The sequence below is a fragment of the Nestor notabilis genome, unplaced genomic scaffold (assembly GCF_000696875.1).
Source record: "Nestor notabilis isolate BGI_N333 unplaced genomic scaffold, ASM69687v1 scaffold12694, whole genome shotgun sequence".
In the NCBI taxonomy this organism is placed as follows: domain Eukaryota; kingdom Metazoa; phylum Chordata; class Aves; order Psittaciformes; family Psittacidae; genus Nestor; species Nestor notabilis.
In genome coordinates this window covers 25,555-42,379 of record NW_009924333.1, presented here as the reverse complement: position 1 = coordinate 42,379, position 16,825 = coordinate 25,555, and the positions used below count along the sequence as shown (strand labels likewise).

The window sequence follows — 16,825 nt, the reverse complement described above, 5'->3', positions numbered from 1 at the left end:
CTGTCCTTGATTTTTCTGGGTTTGACCTGACTTTTAGGCTAAAGGTTTATGCCAGAAGCAGTCTATGTATGGTACCTTTGACAGAGTCTCTTCTCTGCCTGTGATTTGGGTTCTCAGGTATTGTTGAAAGTAAGTGGAAGTCATCCACTTTATTCCCTAAGCTTCAGCAGCAAAGGCTTGGTTCTTAGGGTTCACTTTGACAGGATGCTGAGTGCTAACCTGGCATCTTCTCTCACTGGTTAAACAACACAACTCCTTCCTGCAGCATCAGTCACCTTATACCTACAAGCTCATTCTTCGGTAATCAGCAGAACTGTGCTGATGGTAACCAAAGCTGCTACTGTGAGCATCTTCTCTAGCTTGGCTTGGCAGGATTACTGTTTACCTGTCCTGGCAGGAGCGTGGTGGGATCTCAGACCATTCACCCTGCTGAGACAGGATACATCCTACCTCTCTGTGCAAGCACTCAGCACAAACTGCAGTTATGTGCCTGGATATCGCTGGCAGAGAGCCACTAAAGTTACTTGTCTTCCCTTGCATCTACCCAGATAGGTCAAACTGCTTTCTGGTTTGTGTCCCACAGGACCAAGCTGGCAGAAGTGCAAGTGTAAATGTCTGTTTGCAGTGAAAATTACAGCTGTATGTGTACAAGTCAACGAAATTCCTTTGTTCAATGGACAGATTGCCAAAACAGATCCCACCCACAATGGAGGCTTTATGGTGTCCAGACTGGCAGATTAGCACTGTACAGTGGGGAAACCCAGGGAAACCAGGCTATCTCTGCCCAACTGCAGACATTTGAGTTGCAGAGGGAGTGAAATCAGGATAAACCAAATAAAAACAGTCTTGCAAGAGTAACCACAAGAGCGGAGTCTAGTTCAGAGGTAAGAAGATAACTCATCTGAAGTTCCAGCTAAGGTCAATGTCTTGGCAGCATGGAAGTATTCTGAGACTATGGAGAAATGCATTTGTTTCAGAGTGGAGGAAAAATACCCTGTTTGTTTGTTTTGTTTTTGTAGAGCTTACATAGACCTTTCCAAAATGATTTCCTCAAGTGAATATGGGTCTCACTCCTGGGAGCTCTTGGTGACAGTTGATCATCAGCATGAAGGGGTACCAAAGGAATTTTTACTACAGGTCGCAGGGGACCTTCATATTGGAGGACTGATGCTGAAATTAGTAGAACAAATCAGTGAGTAAAGACCTGTTTAATTTACACAGTGTTGTTAAAATAATACATGCAGCTTTCCCTCTGCAAAGAGAGGCTCCTGTGTGTTTTGAAATGGCACTGCCTTGCTTCTTTGTAAGGGTGCACTGAGCATGGAGGTGCTGCAGCTTCAGAGTTCTATGTGGCCAGAACCGCTTCCTGTCTGTGACTGTCACAGTGCAAACAAAACTTTACCTTTGTTTTGTCATCTTGTTCCTCAGATAACACTGGGCTAGACGAGCTATTCAGCTTCCCTTCCAGGCACACTTCATAGGTGGCTGGTTTGAGGGGCAGTAAAGGTAGTTGGTACTCTATTTATCCACCTGTAGCCATCAGAAAGACAGGATTAGTTGATGAAGGCACTTCAGAAGTTACTGTTTCCTGTGCTATCGTGGCATTCTAGCCAATATCTGAGCCATGTTATCCATTGCATATATCTAATAGGGAAGAGCTGTGAAGAGCAGAGACCAGCCAAGTCAAAGTTAGGAAATGAAAGGTGAAATACCCTGTGTATGGTCATATCAAGTCAGCACTACAGGCAGTAAGAGCATCTAGGTTTCTTCAACTCAAAGCTATCAAATGGAGCTGCCTCCCAAAGTAATCATGTGTGCTCTGAGGCTGCAGAATGATACAGGACAAGATAATATTTGATTATGATGTCAGTGCCATATTTAGTGTGTAATATAAGTCATGAACAAAGTTTTCTATCTGTTCTCGATTCAGCAAGTCTTACTTCATCTTACTTCTCAAAGTACAAAATGCACAAACATTTTTCACTCAAGCAAAACACTGGCAAGTCCATATTAGTGAAACAACTGGGTCATCTCTGGGCAGGCCAGTCCTCTCTGAGGTTTTGTAGGCAAGGCTTGTCACTGACACCAGCCTGCTCTCCTCCTGCAGAGCCTAACAGCAGGTTTAACTGTACCGTATCACACCATGGCCATTCTACTTCCCTTACAAGCTTCTACTTCACAAAGTTTCCACATCCTGTGTGGTAGAGAAGGTCATTATTGGTTAGAGTTTGTTAACTCTGTCACAAGGCTCACTCCCAAACTAATGCTACTTTTCCTTGATTATTTCAAGTATGTTCCCACTGTAAAGTAGTCCTGAGTGTGCTGCACTCAGGTGAACATCTTTGTGCAGCCACAGGGAAGAGCTGAGAACAACCCTTCACTGTGTGTCACCAACACTTCAAGGGACTCATTGCTTAACATGGTGGAGATGAGCTGTTCAGTGATGCTTCCCAGGAGACTCTGGAAGCACTTGTGCCCATCTGGATGCACACAAGGTTTTGTGGGAGGATTTTCAGCTTGCACTATCAAGTTGTGAAGCGTATACCCTTGTTATTGGTCCATATCGCAGCACAATCCAAGGAGCACTGGACCATGTATAGCACCGGATTCAGGAGATGTACCTTCCCTGTGGATATCTGCAAGACTAAAGCAGAGCCACAGTCAGCACCTAGATTAACTCTTCAGGGAAAAAACAAAGTTAGCTCCCAGTGACTGCCACAGGTATTCAGCAAATGGGCTCTAGGTCTCAGGAACTGTAGTTGCTGCTTTAATGTACAGAAAATGAGTATTAAAATGATGTAAATAAATTCTCCTGATTGCAGAACAGAGTTTCCAAACCAAGCGGTGTTTTTGTACATTTGCTCCATAGTTTATTATTATTATTATTATTATTATTATTATTAACCATTTTGTATTTTCCTAGAAATAGCACAAGATTGGTCAGACTATGCCCTTTGGTGGGAGCAAAAAAAATGTTGGCTTCTGAAAACCCACTGGACACTGGATAAATGTGGGGTGCAGGCAGATGCTAAGCTGTTCTTTACTACTCAGCACAAAATGCTCCGGCTTCGCCTGCCAAACATGAAGACTGTGAGACTGAAAGTCAGCTTCTCCTCTATGGTCTTCAGAGCTGTCAGTGACATCTGCAAAATCCTCAGTAAGTAAAGCTAAATGCCCTCTGGCAGCTAAGTTGGAGCATTGTATTAGGTGACTTTGTTTTGATGTGAAGTCCTTACTCATGGAAGTGTTGAGCTCAAGGAGAAGTTTGATTGAGTTTATCCAAGATCAAAAGATGGGGTTTTGGGGGTTTAGTATCCAGTGCATGTCCATGGTTTGGAGTCTTTGTGGTAACTGGTGCAAACGGTATCAGAAATGAGCTGCAGAAGTAGAGTCAAAGTCCTCTTGATGGTTCAGTAGGGATCCTTGTCCCTTGAGCAGGACTGTTGTACTTATTCCATGCCATCGACTAAGAGCTTGAGCTTATCAATCTCCGACACCAGCTTTCATCATAGGCAATTTTACTGGTGTCAATTGATTTATCACCTGTTTTCACTAACATTAATGATACTCAACTTGGCCTATTGGATGTTTGTATTCACTTCAGAAGGAGCATGTTCTAAATGCTTGAGGTTTTATATGCCCAAAGCTCTCCAGGTCAGGGTATAACTAACAACCCCTCACAAGCCCATGAGTGTGTTGCAGCTCTGAGTCCCCAGGTCTCTGCTCCTTCTAATAATGGAGCACCTCCAAGTGAGGTTCTGGAGCATCCCAAACCTGTGTGTCTGTGGTCAACAGCAATAAGTTGAGTCTGCAAACAAGCTTCAGAATCCCCTAGTTTCAGAGTAAAATGGGGACTAAAATCCTCGTTTTAATTTAGATCTTTAAGGCTTAGCCTATTAACGCATTCATCTTCAGCTTCATATTGACCACAACGCAGCTTTCAGTTTCATCTTCTATCAGCAGATTGTAAAAGGTACAGTATGTCTTTATTATATTTAACATCTCTGATAAAGCGGTGCCATAATTGTTCAACTGACATTTGCCCACATTCAATATTTCTAACCACGTTTTTCTTCTGGCCTGAGTCAGTGCAGGAACCCTGTAACGTTTCTCATGAGTGAATACTGTCAAAATTATCTTTACTTACCCCAGGATAAGTGTTTCCCAGGAACAAAGAGCCAGGTTTGCAACTGAGAATACCTGTCTGAATCAGTAGTGCATTAGGGAATAGTCTACAGCCAAGACAGAATCTTGTCTGTGAACTACAGAGAATAATAAAAGGCACAAACTTTACGTACAGTGGTTCCATTTCTGTTCTTTGTTATTCATAAGGCAGACATTGCACTGAGGTTACTGCACTCAGAGGTGATTGCAGAGCCATCAGGGAGAAAGAGTTTTTCCCTGGTGTTCTAAAATGCAGTTATGCTTGCTACAAAAACAGGCTTAAATCCTGTGAATCTCATTCTCACAGCCCAAAGTCTTTTGCCTTCTTGCTGAATTACTGGGTTTTCCACACCTACTGCTTTCAACCTGCTAAAAACAGAATTCAGATTGCAACATGGAGCTTCCCCAAATGCTATTACCAGCCATGGGCTTTTCTGGGATGTGATCTGCTGAGTTTCAAATGTGTCATCTTGCTTCACTTCCTGCATTGCCATTGTAGACATTAGACGGTCAGAAGAACTCTCCTTGTTGAAGCCATCAGAAGACACGCTCAAAAAGAAAAAGAAAAAAGACAAGAACACCAAAGAACCAGTTACAGAAGATATTTTAAACCTGTGCAACTCTCCAGTGAGTTCTGGGTTATCAGGTAATGAAAAATCAATATGGTTTTGTTCTTCTGACTGGAAGTCAGAAAGAGGAAGAAGGTCTTTGTTACACAATGAGAACCAGGGAGACCAGTTCAGTGTCAGGTGGTAGGCAGACACACTTGGCCTGAAATTAGTGGCTTTAAGAAGTTACTGAAATCTCCAATGTATCAGTATTTTTCTGTTGTCTGTATAAATGTCTTCCCTTCCATTGATACAAGAAAGGCCACAGCAGAAAACAAGTGATCAGCTGTGGCCCTGCTGCTGCTCTTTGAAAATGTGAGACCACTCTTAAAGTATATTCAACAAGTTTGGCAACCTGCAAGGAAAGGGAGAAATAAAAGCTGGGAAGTGTTTCCTACCTTCAACACAACTGAGATGTCTCACAGAATGAGAAAGAGCACTTCTGTCCTTGAGGTCACTTCACCTGTGGAAGGACATGGCCTGCTGTAAACAGCAGAGACAGGAGACTGTCTTGAAAGAAAAGGGTTAATCTTTCACAATGGGAAGTGGTAACTACCTAGCTCTGAAGGTAGTTTCCCCTGGAATAATACATTACTCTCCTAACTTGCAGGGAGTCCAGGTTTGTACAGTAAAACAATGACACCCACTTATGACCCCGTCAGTGGGACACCAGCTTCTTCTACCATCACTTGGTTCAGCGACAGCCCCTTGACTGAGCAGAACTGCAGCATCCTCGCCTTCAGTCACCCCAATTGCTCTCCAGAAACACTAGCAGAGATGTACCAGCCTCGGACCTTAGCTGACAAAGCCAAGCTCAATGCAGGGTAAGGTGCCTCCCTTTGAGATCTGTGTTAGTTGGTTTAATCAGAGTAACACTAATCCAGCTTCTTAAGTGTAAAGCAGAATGTGAAAACAACCCCCTGATATATGGCTATACTGATACTTAAAAGCATGTTTTGATCTAGGATTTGTTTCAGAAACACTTGCTCTTTTTAATCTTTTTCCTTATTCAACTTTCTTGGTTAGGTAGTTTTGTTTTAAAGTGATGAGTGATGTAATGGTGCAGGCTCTGGACTAAATTCTGTTGTTAGATGAAGGCAAATCCAGTTTAGCACTGAGCACTGCTGAAGGACAGTTTGGATAGCAAACCTGAAAGGCTTTAAATGGACAGTGGAAATACACATGTGGATAAATTCAATGAAACTCTAATGCATTACTAATAGGTGACCCACTGAATTATGCAGGAGTAAATATTGATTATTGGACACCACAGAAGAACCCATAAGGGGGTTTAGTCGTGCAAGTGTTTGATAGGGTTGTCCCTCTGCCATTAGAAGATGGGTTGTCAGGTTTGGATCTGTGGAACATTAAACAGTGACTTGGATATTTTCACTGGAACTCACTGGAGAACAGAAGTAGCTAGAATTATAAACCAGCAAATAATACTGAAAAGAGGGAGTTCCAAATATTACAGGCTTTTGCCCTGGATTAAATGAATCTCCCATTTCTGGAGATCGAGAAGAAAGAATCTCATTGGCGTATGTCACCCCACAGCTAGTTACTGCTCAGTTTCTGGCGTCTACTCCTGATGTTTTGAATAGTGCTGGATTAAAAAGCAGGAAGATTGTAGGTATTGTGTTTATACAATGAAAGCTGGAAATCCATGTGAAGGTTCCACCTTCTCGCGTTACCTGACTTTTCCCCAGGTTTGCAGGAATTGGAGCTGTTTGTTCCCACTTTGGTTTCCCAGTTACCTGGGAGCTCTGCAGGTGTGACAGCTTTTCCAGTCCAGCTGACTCTGGGTTCTTCTCTTCCACAGCTGGTTAGATTCATCCCGATCACTTATGGAACAAGGCATTCTGGAGGACGATCAACTTCTCTTACGCTTTAAGTACTACACTTTCTTTGATCTGAATCCAAAAGTAAGAGCTTTGGTTTTATTGCTATTCATTGTTTGCCTGCTTTCATGTCAAGAAGTTATAGCACAAGGATACTAAATCTTAGCTAGGATTTGTTACAGCCCCTTCAGAGATCAAATTCAACTTCTTCCCTTCAGCTAAAGCTGCACTTCTCCCCTTGGACACTGAATCACTGTTCCTCACCTGAAATAAGATCTTAAGAGTAAAGATGAGATCTGAAGAGCACCAGAAACAATATCCAGATTTCCAGAAGGGCTGGTTTACTTCCTGCCTTTCTTTTAACAGTAAAAATTAAGGGAGAAACTGAACCAGCAGTATCCTAAATGACATAAAGGTATAAGCCCTATTTTTGAAAATGGGCTTAAAAATGACATTCATTTATGTCCCACTGCCCTTCACTGAATAGTCTTCACCTTCTCTGGGCTGATGCCCTCAGAAGCACTCAGACACTTCAGTGTGACCAACTGATTAAACACCTTTGGGAAGTTCAGCAAAAGTGTTTAAGTTCCATTTGAAAACCAAGGTTTAGTCTTCAAAAATCACTTTAAATGTTCTCAAGCTGCCTCTCGTTTGCCTCTATTTCCACTAGCAGTCAGAGTGGTTGTGTTAAGCCAGTGTGTTTGCAGCTTGGGTGATACAGTAAGTGAAATTAATGGATGATCATTTACCAGCATAAATCAAGAAGAGTTCATGTGTGAATTTTGGAGGATTTGGCCTTCCCATTGTTGTTTTCTGTAAATTCTGTAAAACTCTTCCATCTCTAACATCTCAGATGAACAGAAGGGCACTTTCTAGTTCAGGTGGCATGTTTTGGGGTGAAAAGCCATCCTCACTGAAATTCAAGTATGCCTCTTAAGCAGCCCAAACATTTCCCTTCTTTGCCCCAGCCAGCCATGGAGCCATAGGATGAAATAACCCAAAACAGCCTCAGGGAATGTAATAGCTCACCACTAGTGGGAGAGGTCATACTCCAAGCTTTATCCTCCCATCACCAGCTCTGGGGCTTGAATATTTCTGTGAGTCACTTCAGCTTATTCTCCAAGTAGATAATAAGAAACAAACACATCCAAAAACTGGATAGTGAGTTGAAGCAGTTCACAGCAGGAGCTGACAAATGCCAAACCAGTGCAAGGATAGAGACAGAACCGAAAAAAACAAGAGCAGAAGAAGAGGGGAAGTGAGGAAGAGGGGAAGTGAGGAACAGGAGTTCCTGTCTTTGGCAGTAGGGAACTGCAGAAGGTCACATTGAGCCGTGTCACGTTATTTTCGCTCTCATAATGTGGTTTCACATTTCAGTTAAGCCAGTCCAAGGCTTCCCACCACAAAAGGGGATGTCTTCACCTCCCCTTCCGCTTCAGCCAGGGGCTCCTGATGAACTTGCTGTTGGATCAGCAAGCCACTGTCACCCCGCATGCAATCACACAAGGGAAGGATGGGAACATACAGTGGGGCAGAACTGGGGGGAGGGAGGAAATGACCTTTATGGCTTCAGCCCAATGTTAGATCAGCTGCAGCTGATGATGAATCTGTATCTTGATGGCCATTAATGACCAATGTTGTTCCTTCCTGCACCAGTACGATGCAGTGCGAATAAACCAAATCTATGAACAAGCCCGCTGGGCCATCCTGTTAGAAGAGATTGATTGTACAGAGGAAGAAATGCTCATCTTTGCTGCACTGCAGGTATGTGCTTGATCCAAGTTGCAAAACCTGTTTCCTCAAGAGGCAGGCACAAGCTAGGACAAGAGTAGGATAGAACCCAGGCCAGTAGCTCTGCTTGGATTGGGGGTCTGTTGTTTGAGTGAGAAAGAAGCAGCACCATCCATCAACTAAATTCAGTAGCAGCACACCATTATTCGAACCATCACATACTATTATAGAACCATTTACTAACATTATCTAAAGCAAACCATAGCCAGGATATAAGTTTGATACTGGCCTATTCTGAAGAGCATTACTATGAAGTGTTGCTTCCTGTCCCAGCTACCATCCTTTCACATATTCTTCCTGAAAACTTCTCTAATACATGAATGCACAAAGGAGTTCACAACAGACCCCATGAGTACACTGAAATTCAACCTGGCCTAGTGTGGCTTACTCTCTATTGTAGGTAATAAGGCCCAAATGTGTACTAATAATAAATTTCTTTCTTTTAAATGTAAATGGAGCTGCCAAAAAGTCTGCAGCCTGCCACTGCAGGACACCACAGAACCTTGCTGCCAGGTTTCTACCTGGTACAGATGGCACTTGGAGCTGACAGGGATGTAAATGTTAGCAGTCAGCCTCAGAGAGCAGGGGTGATTATACACTGAGGGAGTACAAACACTGGCAATTAAAATAGGAAGCTGTTATCAGTAATTGCACTGGAGATCACAGTGGCCAAACCTCTTTCCTTGTGAAGAAACCCATGGTTCTGTGCTGCAGAACCAAAGCCCAGAAGCCCAATGCCCTGTTTGCATATGCTGTGATTGTGTGTTGCTTATTGACATACTGACTGCTTGATATCGATGTTGTATTTTAGTATCATGTAAGCAAGTTATCATTATCATCAGAGGCACAAGACTTCACCTGTGAATCAGAAGTAGATGAAGTAGAAGCTGCACTTTCTAATCTGGAAGTGACACTGGAAGGTGGAAACACAAACAACATTTTGGTACGTCCTTTCAGATCCCAGAATTGCTTTCACTGTGTCAAATGCATTGACTCTGATGAACCTACCTGGTTCCTGATTTAGCTAAGAGACCATTACAAAGTGCACTGTACTAAAATTATTCCTAATTATTCCTGATAGGAGGACATCACAGACATCCCGAAACTTGCTGATAATCTCAGGCTAGTTAGGTGAGTTATTCAAACTAATAATAAAAGATAAACCCCCAAAAGCTTAACCATACAGGAGATCTCTTGAGTTCTTCATTCTAACAGTAGATACACCAGCTTGGTCTAACCAGCCTAATACCATCCTCTTTAAATCTTTCTGCTTCTCACCAAGATTCTCAGCCAATCTCTTGAGCTCTTTGGGGTGCTGGGGCAGCTGTAGTTATGCCTGGTAAAAGACCAGGCTCTTTGTATTTCCTGGTGCTTATCAAGCATCATCTCTAAACAAAAGAGTCCACAGTTCTGTTTTCAACCTCATTTTACTGGGTTTTGCCAATGAAAAACTAGAAAAATCAGCTCTCCCAGAGAGGAATTTCTGAAAGCAACCCTGAGGTTTCATTTACTTCTTAAAAGAAATTACCCCTTCCTAACCCAACATGGAGTCTGCTTTTGCTAATATCAAAATGAGTCTCTGTGATCCTGCTATAGAATCTTGATTTATGGGTAATTTAAATGACTGCAGTGACCTTAAGTCTGTAATGCCTTTTATCATGGAACAGTCTTTGTGGAAGATAAATCTTTATCTTTGGAAAGATAAAGCTTTCTATTGCACAGCTACTTATCACATTCCTTCTGTTGACAAATCGTATGTGTAGTCAGTGAACTGAAAACTGCACCTGGCTATTTCCAACTGCTGTTAATGGCTGGGAATTGTTAATTATTAATTTCCAATTAGGAATTTTATTTGACATTCAAATGACTACAGGGGCTTAACATGAAAGGGAATTTGAGCCTTTTAAGTCCTGTCAGTTGCTCACCTCTGACAATGGATGGTTTATCCTTCCCCAGCAGTAGAGCACTTTGCTTTTAAAAGCATTCAGCAGTTACTTTTCATCACAAAAGGTTTCCTATCTACCTGATAGATCACTCACTAAACCTAAGGCATTGCAGAAACTAGATAAGGTGTAAAACACTTATTTAAAGGAACAACATTTAGTTGCTATAATTATTTGCTTAGTTGTACGCCCATCTGCAAAGCTCTGCATGTCCTACTGCTGACTTCATTCATAGGTGAACTTTTACTCACACTTACTCAGGGTACGCACCACATCAGCACACTGGTAAATAGTGCATTCAGGTGGGTGACAATGTTGTGGAGGATTACAGTATTTTTTTTCCAAAAACAACAATAAAAAGCTTTCCAAAAGAAAAAAGTTTTTTAGCAACTTTTTTAGGGATAGAAAAATAATTTTGTTAGTCTGAAAAATTTATATTCCTGTATTTGTGAAGAATGTTACTTTGCTGGAAAATGAAAAGCCAAAATACTTGGCAGGTTTGAAAATCCCCATTATTTTTTTAATTTGAACATAGAATTTGCCATTTTCTGGAAAGGATTCTGAAATGGGATTTATAGAAGGGCTCTGGAGAAGGCAAGAACGCATATAATAAATCACCATTTCCCAGCTGTTTCTATACACTTTGTACCATCATCCTAGATGTAAAGGGAAATACTAAATAGACAGTGGAATTATTTTGTTTTCTTTTTTTCTTCTTTTTAACTTCATTGTTGACCTCTGTAGCCAGTTGTGAAGTATTTCTCTACTAAAACAGTGCTAATACCTCTGGCTTTCTCTCCTGCAATATGTTGAACCTCAGAATCTATCCCACCTCCCTCCCGCATGGCTTTGTTAGTGTATTCTTTGTAAAAGTGACTATATTTATTAAATATAAATTATGTTTATAAATTAATTTATATTTATAACTGTATCTCTTACTAAGAGAGGTGGGCCTGGCACAGTGATTATGTTTGACCATTAGTATTTTGGACTTGATGATCTTAAAGGTCTTTTCCAACCTGGTTGATTTATGATCTATCAGTTAATTCTCCATTCCAAAGTAGAGATTTTTAAATTCACTTTAGGAAAGAAAACAGTTTGCATTAGTGAAGTATTGAAAATAATGAAAATGAGGATTACATCTATCCATATACACGTGTGAGGAGCTGGAGTAACACTGCCCTAGTGGAAGACGATGGTTTGAACTATTACCTTTTCTTGGAGTGCTACAGAACCTCTATAAACTTAGTGAAGGAAGAGATTTTTGTTGTTAGACACTGTTCAGATAAAGCCAAAAAGATGGTCTCTCCTCCCTTATATTTTAATGAATGTAAGTTAGTTTTATGATTGCAAATCTTCTAGATAAGGAAGTGTAAATAACTGAAGCTAGTTCTAGTGCATGGGAACGAACCCGTGTGTTAGAGTAGTGTTACTGAGTTCAGTAAAAACCAGAATGAGTCTGTTAGAAGGAAATGGCTTTGATTAGGAGTGGAAAGGGGAGGAAAGTAAGAAAATACATGCAGAAGATAAAGGAGGGGGGAGAAAGGGAGATAAATGATAGATGGGATTCAGCTAGAATGAGGGGTAAAAACCCACACCTACGGGGGCTGACTTCATGCAGTGTTGGTTCCAGGCATTTGCCACCCCCCTCACTGGCACAAGTGTGACTAACCCAACTGAAGCCATCCATGTCTGTGACTGCAAAGCAATGAGATCCACAGGAATATTTGTGTGTGACTTGGCAATTTGCTCATTTTTCAATTTCAGGCCCAGGAAGCTGTCACTCAAAGCTATCAAGCCATATTGGTTTGTCTTTAAAGACACTTCCATATCTTACTTCAAAAACAAGGAATCTGCACAGGGAGAACCTATTGAGAAACTAAACCTAAAAGGTAGGAATTTTCTTTTCCTTTCTTTCCTTTTCCTATTGCAACTTTCTCAAATAGCTCAAGAAAGCCCTGCAGGACTTGGTGCAAGCACAGTGGCATTTAGTCTTGGACCTTTTTCAGTTACTGAGATTCCTGAGCAGGCACAATGCATCTGCACAAGAGGTCTAAACAAAAAAGGTTCAATAGCTTAGGCCAAACCTACATTATCTGGACCTGGCTTGTAAAAGGCCATGTACTGCTGGAATCACTTAAAGAGGAGTCAGATAGAGGAGGTGATCTTCTATTTCCAAGGATTTTTACTCTGTTAAATGGTGGTGCTCCCCTCTGTCCTTGGCACACGTACACTGGTAGCTGAAGTTTACAGATGATGCAGTGGACAAGCATTCCATAGGTTGCACCTACATATCGCTGTGCAGGGGCAGCTCGGAGACCTTCTCTGGGCCTTGTTTCTTCCATGTCTAGGGATTCCCATAGCTACAACCAGCTTTAGGTACTGCTGGAGGAGAAACCCAAGGTGTACACAGCAAACACCAGCACCATACATAGCCTCCATCTACATCTACTCCTGCAGGGACATCATTTGTTTAACAGCAGGGAACCAGTGATGCCCAGGATTCATCCTAGGAGAAACCTTTGAAACAGGAGATTGATCCCTGTGAATAAGTGGCTCTGCATACCAGTCTGCATGTCCTCAGTAGGTCAGAGAATGCATGGTAAAACAAGCCAGGGTGGCTGGAACCTCACCAAGCAGCCCACAGCCTTGTGTCCCGTGACACAAAGGGGAACTGAAGGCATCCTGGACTCCAACTGAATCCAAGAGGCCTGTAACAGCACCATCAACATGAAATACTGGGACCCCAGAGCTCTCTGGGAGCCCTGAACTGGCCAGCTCTGTTGTAGCTGTCACCTACATCCCACTGTCAGTTCTAAGTTGCTTCTGAAAATAGAGTTCAGGCTTTCAAGTCCTCCCAGTTCCTCCCCATTTTAAGTGTTGAGTGTTTCCCAAGATCAGGCTGAGGTTTTGGGAGCACTTGCATCCTTCCTCTTCCACATTGCCTAATGTGCTCTTTGAGCTCAGACCATTCATCACCCTGGTGAGCCAGACCAGGCAATGAACTAGAACAGAAGTCTTTCATCAGGCCTAAGCTTCAAAAGACTTGGACCTTGGCCTCAAAGGAGAACAACCATTAAGTGTCCTTCTTGGTGTTCTTCAGCATTAATCAGTACTTAAAGTCAGCAATGTAATAATTAACCAAACTCATTTCTTTCTGATTCTCTGTGGTCTAGGATGTGAAGTTGTACCAGATGTAAATGTTGCAGCGAAGAAGTTTGGGATCAAGTTGCTGATTCCTGTTGCTGATGGCATGAATGAAGTGTATTTAAGATGCGATAACGTGAGTAATAAGGGAAAGCTGGAATTCCAGATTTATAGGCAGATTGTCTGGAAAACCCATCACCCTGTTCTAGAATTTGAATAGAAAAATAAGGATGCTGCAGAGAGTTTGTTATCTACGTGGCTAGTGAAATTTAAGAATGATGTGATGGTCTAACAAATACTTAATGGTTGAGGGGACAAAGGGACAATGATTCTGGGTTTATCATCAGTTTCCAAGTAAAGCTGCTGGAAAGAACAAAGAAGAACTATCAAAAAAGTAAAAAAGAGGTTACAGTGGACTCAGGACTGAGGTTTGGAGTTTATTGTTTTCTTTCTTCACTGGAACTCTCCCCATTCAGATAAGGGAAGTGTGATAAGGATGCTACGTAAGTTTTCAATCTCAGTTTCTTGGTATTGAAATATATCAATCCAAATGGTGTAAAAATGTTCCTCAGGTGGGATACACTTATGCAATAAAATTCCCAAGAGAATCTATTCCAAAATACCGGATTTCTTTGAAAATTTAAACCCTAACTATTCTGCACAGGCAATCCCATAGGTGGAACTGGCCCAGTCTGGGAGGAACAACAGTGCTGTGGTAACTACACATCCACACAAACCACATGGAGTAACTCCAGAGTGGTTTTATGAAGATACATGAGCAGAAAACATCTTCAGAAATGGTCTGTCCAAAACCACCAAACAATTGTCTTTGTTGCAGGAGAACCAATATGCTCGGTGGATGGCTGCTTGTGTTCTAGCCTCAAAAGGCAAGACAATGGCTGATAGCTCTTATCATCCTGAGGTCCACAAGATCCTTTCGTTTCTAAAGATGAAGAACTGGACCATGTCTCCCCAGGCTGTCTCTGATCCAGAAAACACAGATATGAAACCAGAATGCTTCGTCTCGCTACGTTATACCAAAAAATACAAGGCCAAGCAGGTATCCTGAGCATGGCTTTGTGGCTGGGGGGGAGGGGCGGGGTATGGTGGTGGTGAGGCTGGATTGGAACAGCATTTGGAAACCATACAGTAGAATCATCCTGCAATACTCATTTGTCCCTTTGCAAGAGGCCTTTTCTTTACACCGAGCATAGGGTCAGGCACTTCTTCCAAGTACTCCTCCTCCGTCTGCACCACCTCCTGTCCCTCATCATGTTGCCCTCTTGATAACACTGACCCTGAAAGTCTCTTCAGCATGAGAAAGGAAGGTTTTTGGGGACAGGAAGTTGTTATCTGCATTGTAAATAAGTGACTTCCTGTCCTCTTGACCTGGGTGTCTCTCCTTCCTCTCCACTTTATTCATAGACTCAGAGACTGGGAAGGGACTTTAAAGCTCACTCAGTTCCAACCCCTGCCACAGGCAGGGACACCTTCCACTAGAGCAGGTTGCTCCAAGCCCCTGTGTCCAACTTGGCCTTGAACACTGCCAGGGCTGGGGCAGCCACAGCTTCTCTGGACACCCTGTGCCAGCACCTCAGCACCCTCACAGGGAAGAGCTTCTTCCTAGTATCTAATCTAAATCTCCCTTCTTTCAGGTTAAAGCCATTCCCCCTTGTCCTGCCACTACCTGCCCTTGTAAAAAGTCCTTCTTCAGATTTCTTAGGCCCCTTTAGGTATTGGAAAACTGTTATATGGTATAATTCCTTGTCCCCTGCTTTTGCCATGAAGTTCAGCCTACCCATGCTGAGGAGACAGTCTCCAGAGCAGTATTCTGGGGCTAGACCCAGTGCAGCACAAACCTGGACCTCAGACTTTGCTGCACTGTGCTGCCCTTGAGGCTCAGGATCTGTCCCCATGTGCTCTCTGGTAATCTGCACAGTGACAACCAAGTGTCTGAATGTGGCATCACAGCTAATGATGTTTGATCTAGTGACAGCAAAGGTATTTTTGTTCTCTGGTCAACTGAAACCTTTCTCTTTTCCTGTGTTTCCCAGTTGGTTGCTCGTATTCTGGAAGCCCACCAAAACGTATCCCAGATGCCCCTAGTGGAGGCCAAGTTGCGTTTTATCCAGGCATGGCAGTCCCTCCCCGAGTTTGGCTTATCCTACTACATTGTAAGGTAATCCCACTGCTACAGTGATGTCAAGCTCCCATAACCTGTTCATGCTTGGTGATTTGCAGTAAGTTTTTATTCTAGTACCTTCCACACTGCTGGTTTTCCTATAGCAGTAGCACTCGGTAGCTCTGTCCCTGGAGTGAGGCTCCACTATGTCTTCATCCAGACCTGTCAGGTTTTGCCTGAATCACAAGGATTAAACCCTTCTTGACATAAACTCACTAAAATGTAAAAAATGCATGTCTTGTTGGTGTTCTCGGGTTTGCAGCGTTATTTGTTTGCTCTGATGCTTGCTCATTTGAATATGATAAAATGCCAATTCCTTTGGTATTTCATTAAGGAAATGGCAAATGATCCCTTTTATAGGTTAATCTGGAAGAGCAGTCAGCACAAGGAAGGTTCTGTTGTGTTCACAGCAGTTTCCCTGGACACTTACCTTGAATGTGGCAGAGTTCTGACATGCAGTCTTGGCAAAACACCAAAAACCTGCAAAGTACTGACACAGCCATATTCGGAGGTACCTTAATTTGTGCTTAACACCTCTTCCAGGGCTAGTTAGGATACAGTGGTATACACTGAACCAGCTGAGAACTAGTCTCTGACACAGAGGCCACCTGGCGTAGAACATCCTACATCCATACTATTAAACTGGCTTCCCAAAATCCAATAGCTTCATGTGAACTACCAGATCATGCTGGTCCTTGGATGTTCCAGCTCCTGAGCTGTAGCTGGGAGTCATTTCAGAGAGTGCTGCTTGGCTGCAGCCGGAATTCTGCCTGGGACTCTTCTAGCAGTTGAACAGAACCTGAGTTCAGTGCCCAGGAGCGTTCCCTGTCACTGTTTAGTTTACTAACATAGATGCAGAGGGTTTGCCCCATCTACCACCACTAATTGCATTAACAAACCCAACTCCTGAACTGCATTTTGTAGCATAAGCAAAACACAGAATCACAGAATCATGGAATGGTTTGGGGTGGAAGGGACCTTAAAGCTCATTCAGTTCCAACCCCCTGCTATGGGCAGGGACACCTTCCGCTAGAGCAGGTTGCTCCAAGCCCCCGTGTCCAACCTGCCTTGAACACTGCCATATCTTGTGGTGTATTACTACAAACTGATGGGCTCAGTGGGGTTCTTAAGGCACAAATAGGGGTTCAAATC

At 42.7% G+C, this 16,825-nt stretch overlaps 1 protein-coding gene across 1 annotated transcript in view; it reads left to right on the top strand.

Moving 5' to 3' along the window:
* The first annotated feature begins 1,027 nt into the window (after positions 1-1,027).
* The window catches only part of FERMT1 (fermitin family member 1), an 18,151-nt gene continuing 2,353 nt past the window's right edge, over positions 1,028-16,825 (top strand). Inside the window, exons 1-12 of the mRNA XM_010012562.1 lie at positions 1,028-1,192; positions 2,924-3,157; positions 4,664-4,810; positions 5,383-5,596; positions 6,592-6,694; positions 8,267-8,374; positions 9,213-9,344; positions 9,483-9,532; positions 12,112-12,236; positions 13,521-13,627; positions 14,330-14,551; positions 15,546-15,670. Of these exons, the coding sequence (XP_010010864.1) occupies positions 1,042-1,192; positions 2,924-3,157; positions 4,664-4,810; positions 5,383-5,596; positions 6,592-6,694; positions 8,267-8,374; positions 9,213-9,344; positions 9,483-9,532; positions 12,112-12,236; positions 13,521-13,627; positions 14,330-14,551; positions 15,546-15,670 (1,718 nt within the window). The 5' untranslated portion in view covers positions 1,028-1,041. The remainder of the gene's footprint in view (positions 1,193-2,923; positions 3,158-4,663; positions 4,811-5,382; positions 5,597-6,591; positions 6,695-8,266; positions 8,375-9,212; positions 9,345-9,482; positions 9,533-12,111; positions 12,237-13,520; positions 13,628-14,329; positions 14,552-15,545; positions 15,671-16,825) is intronic.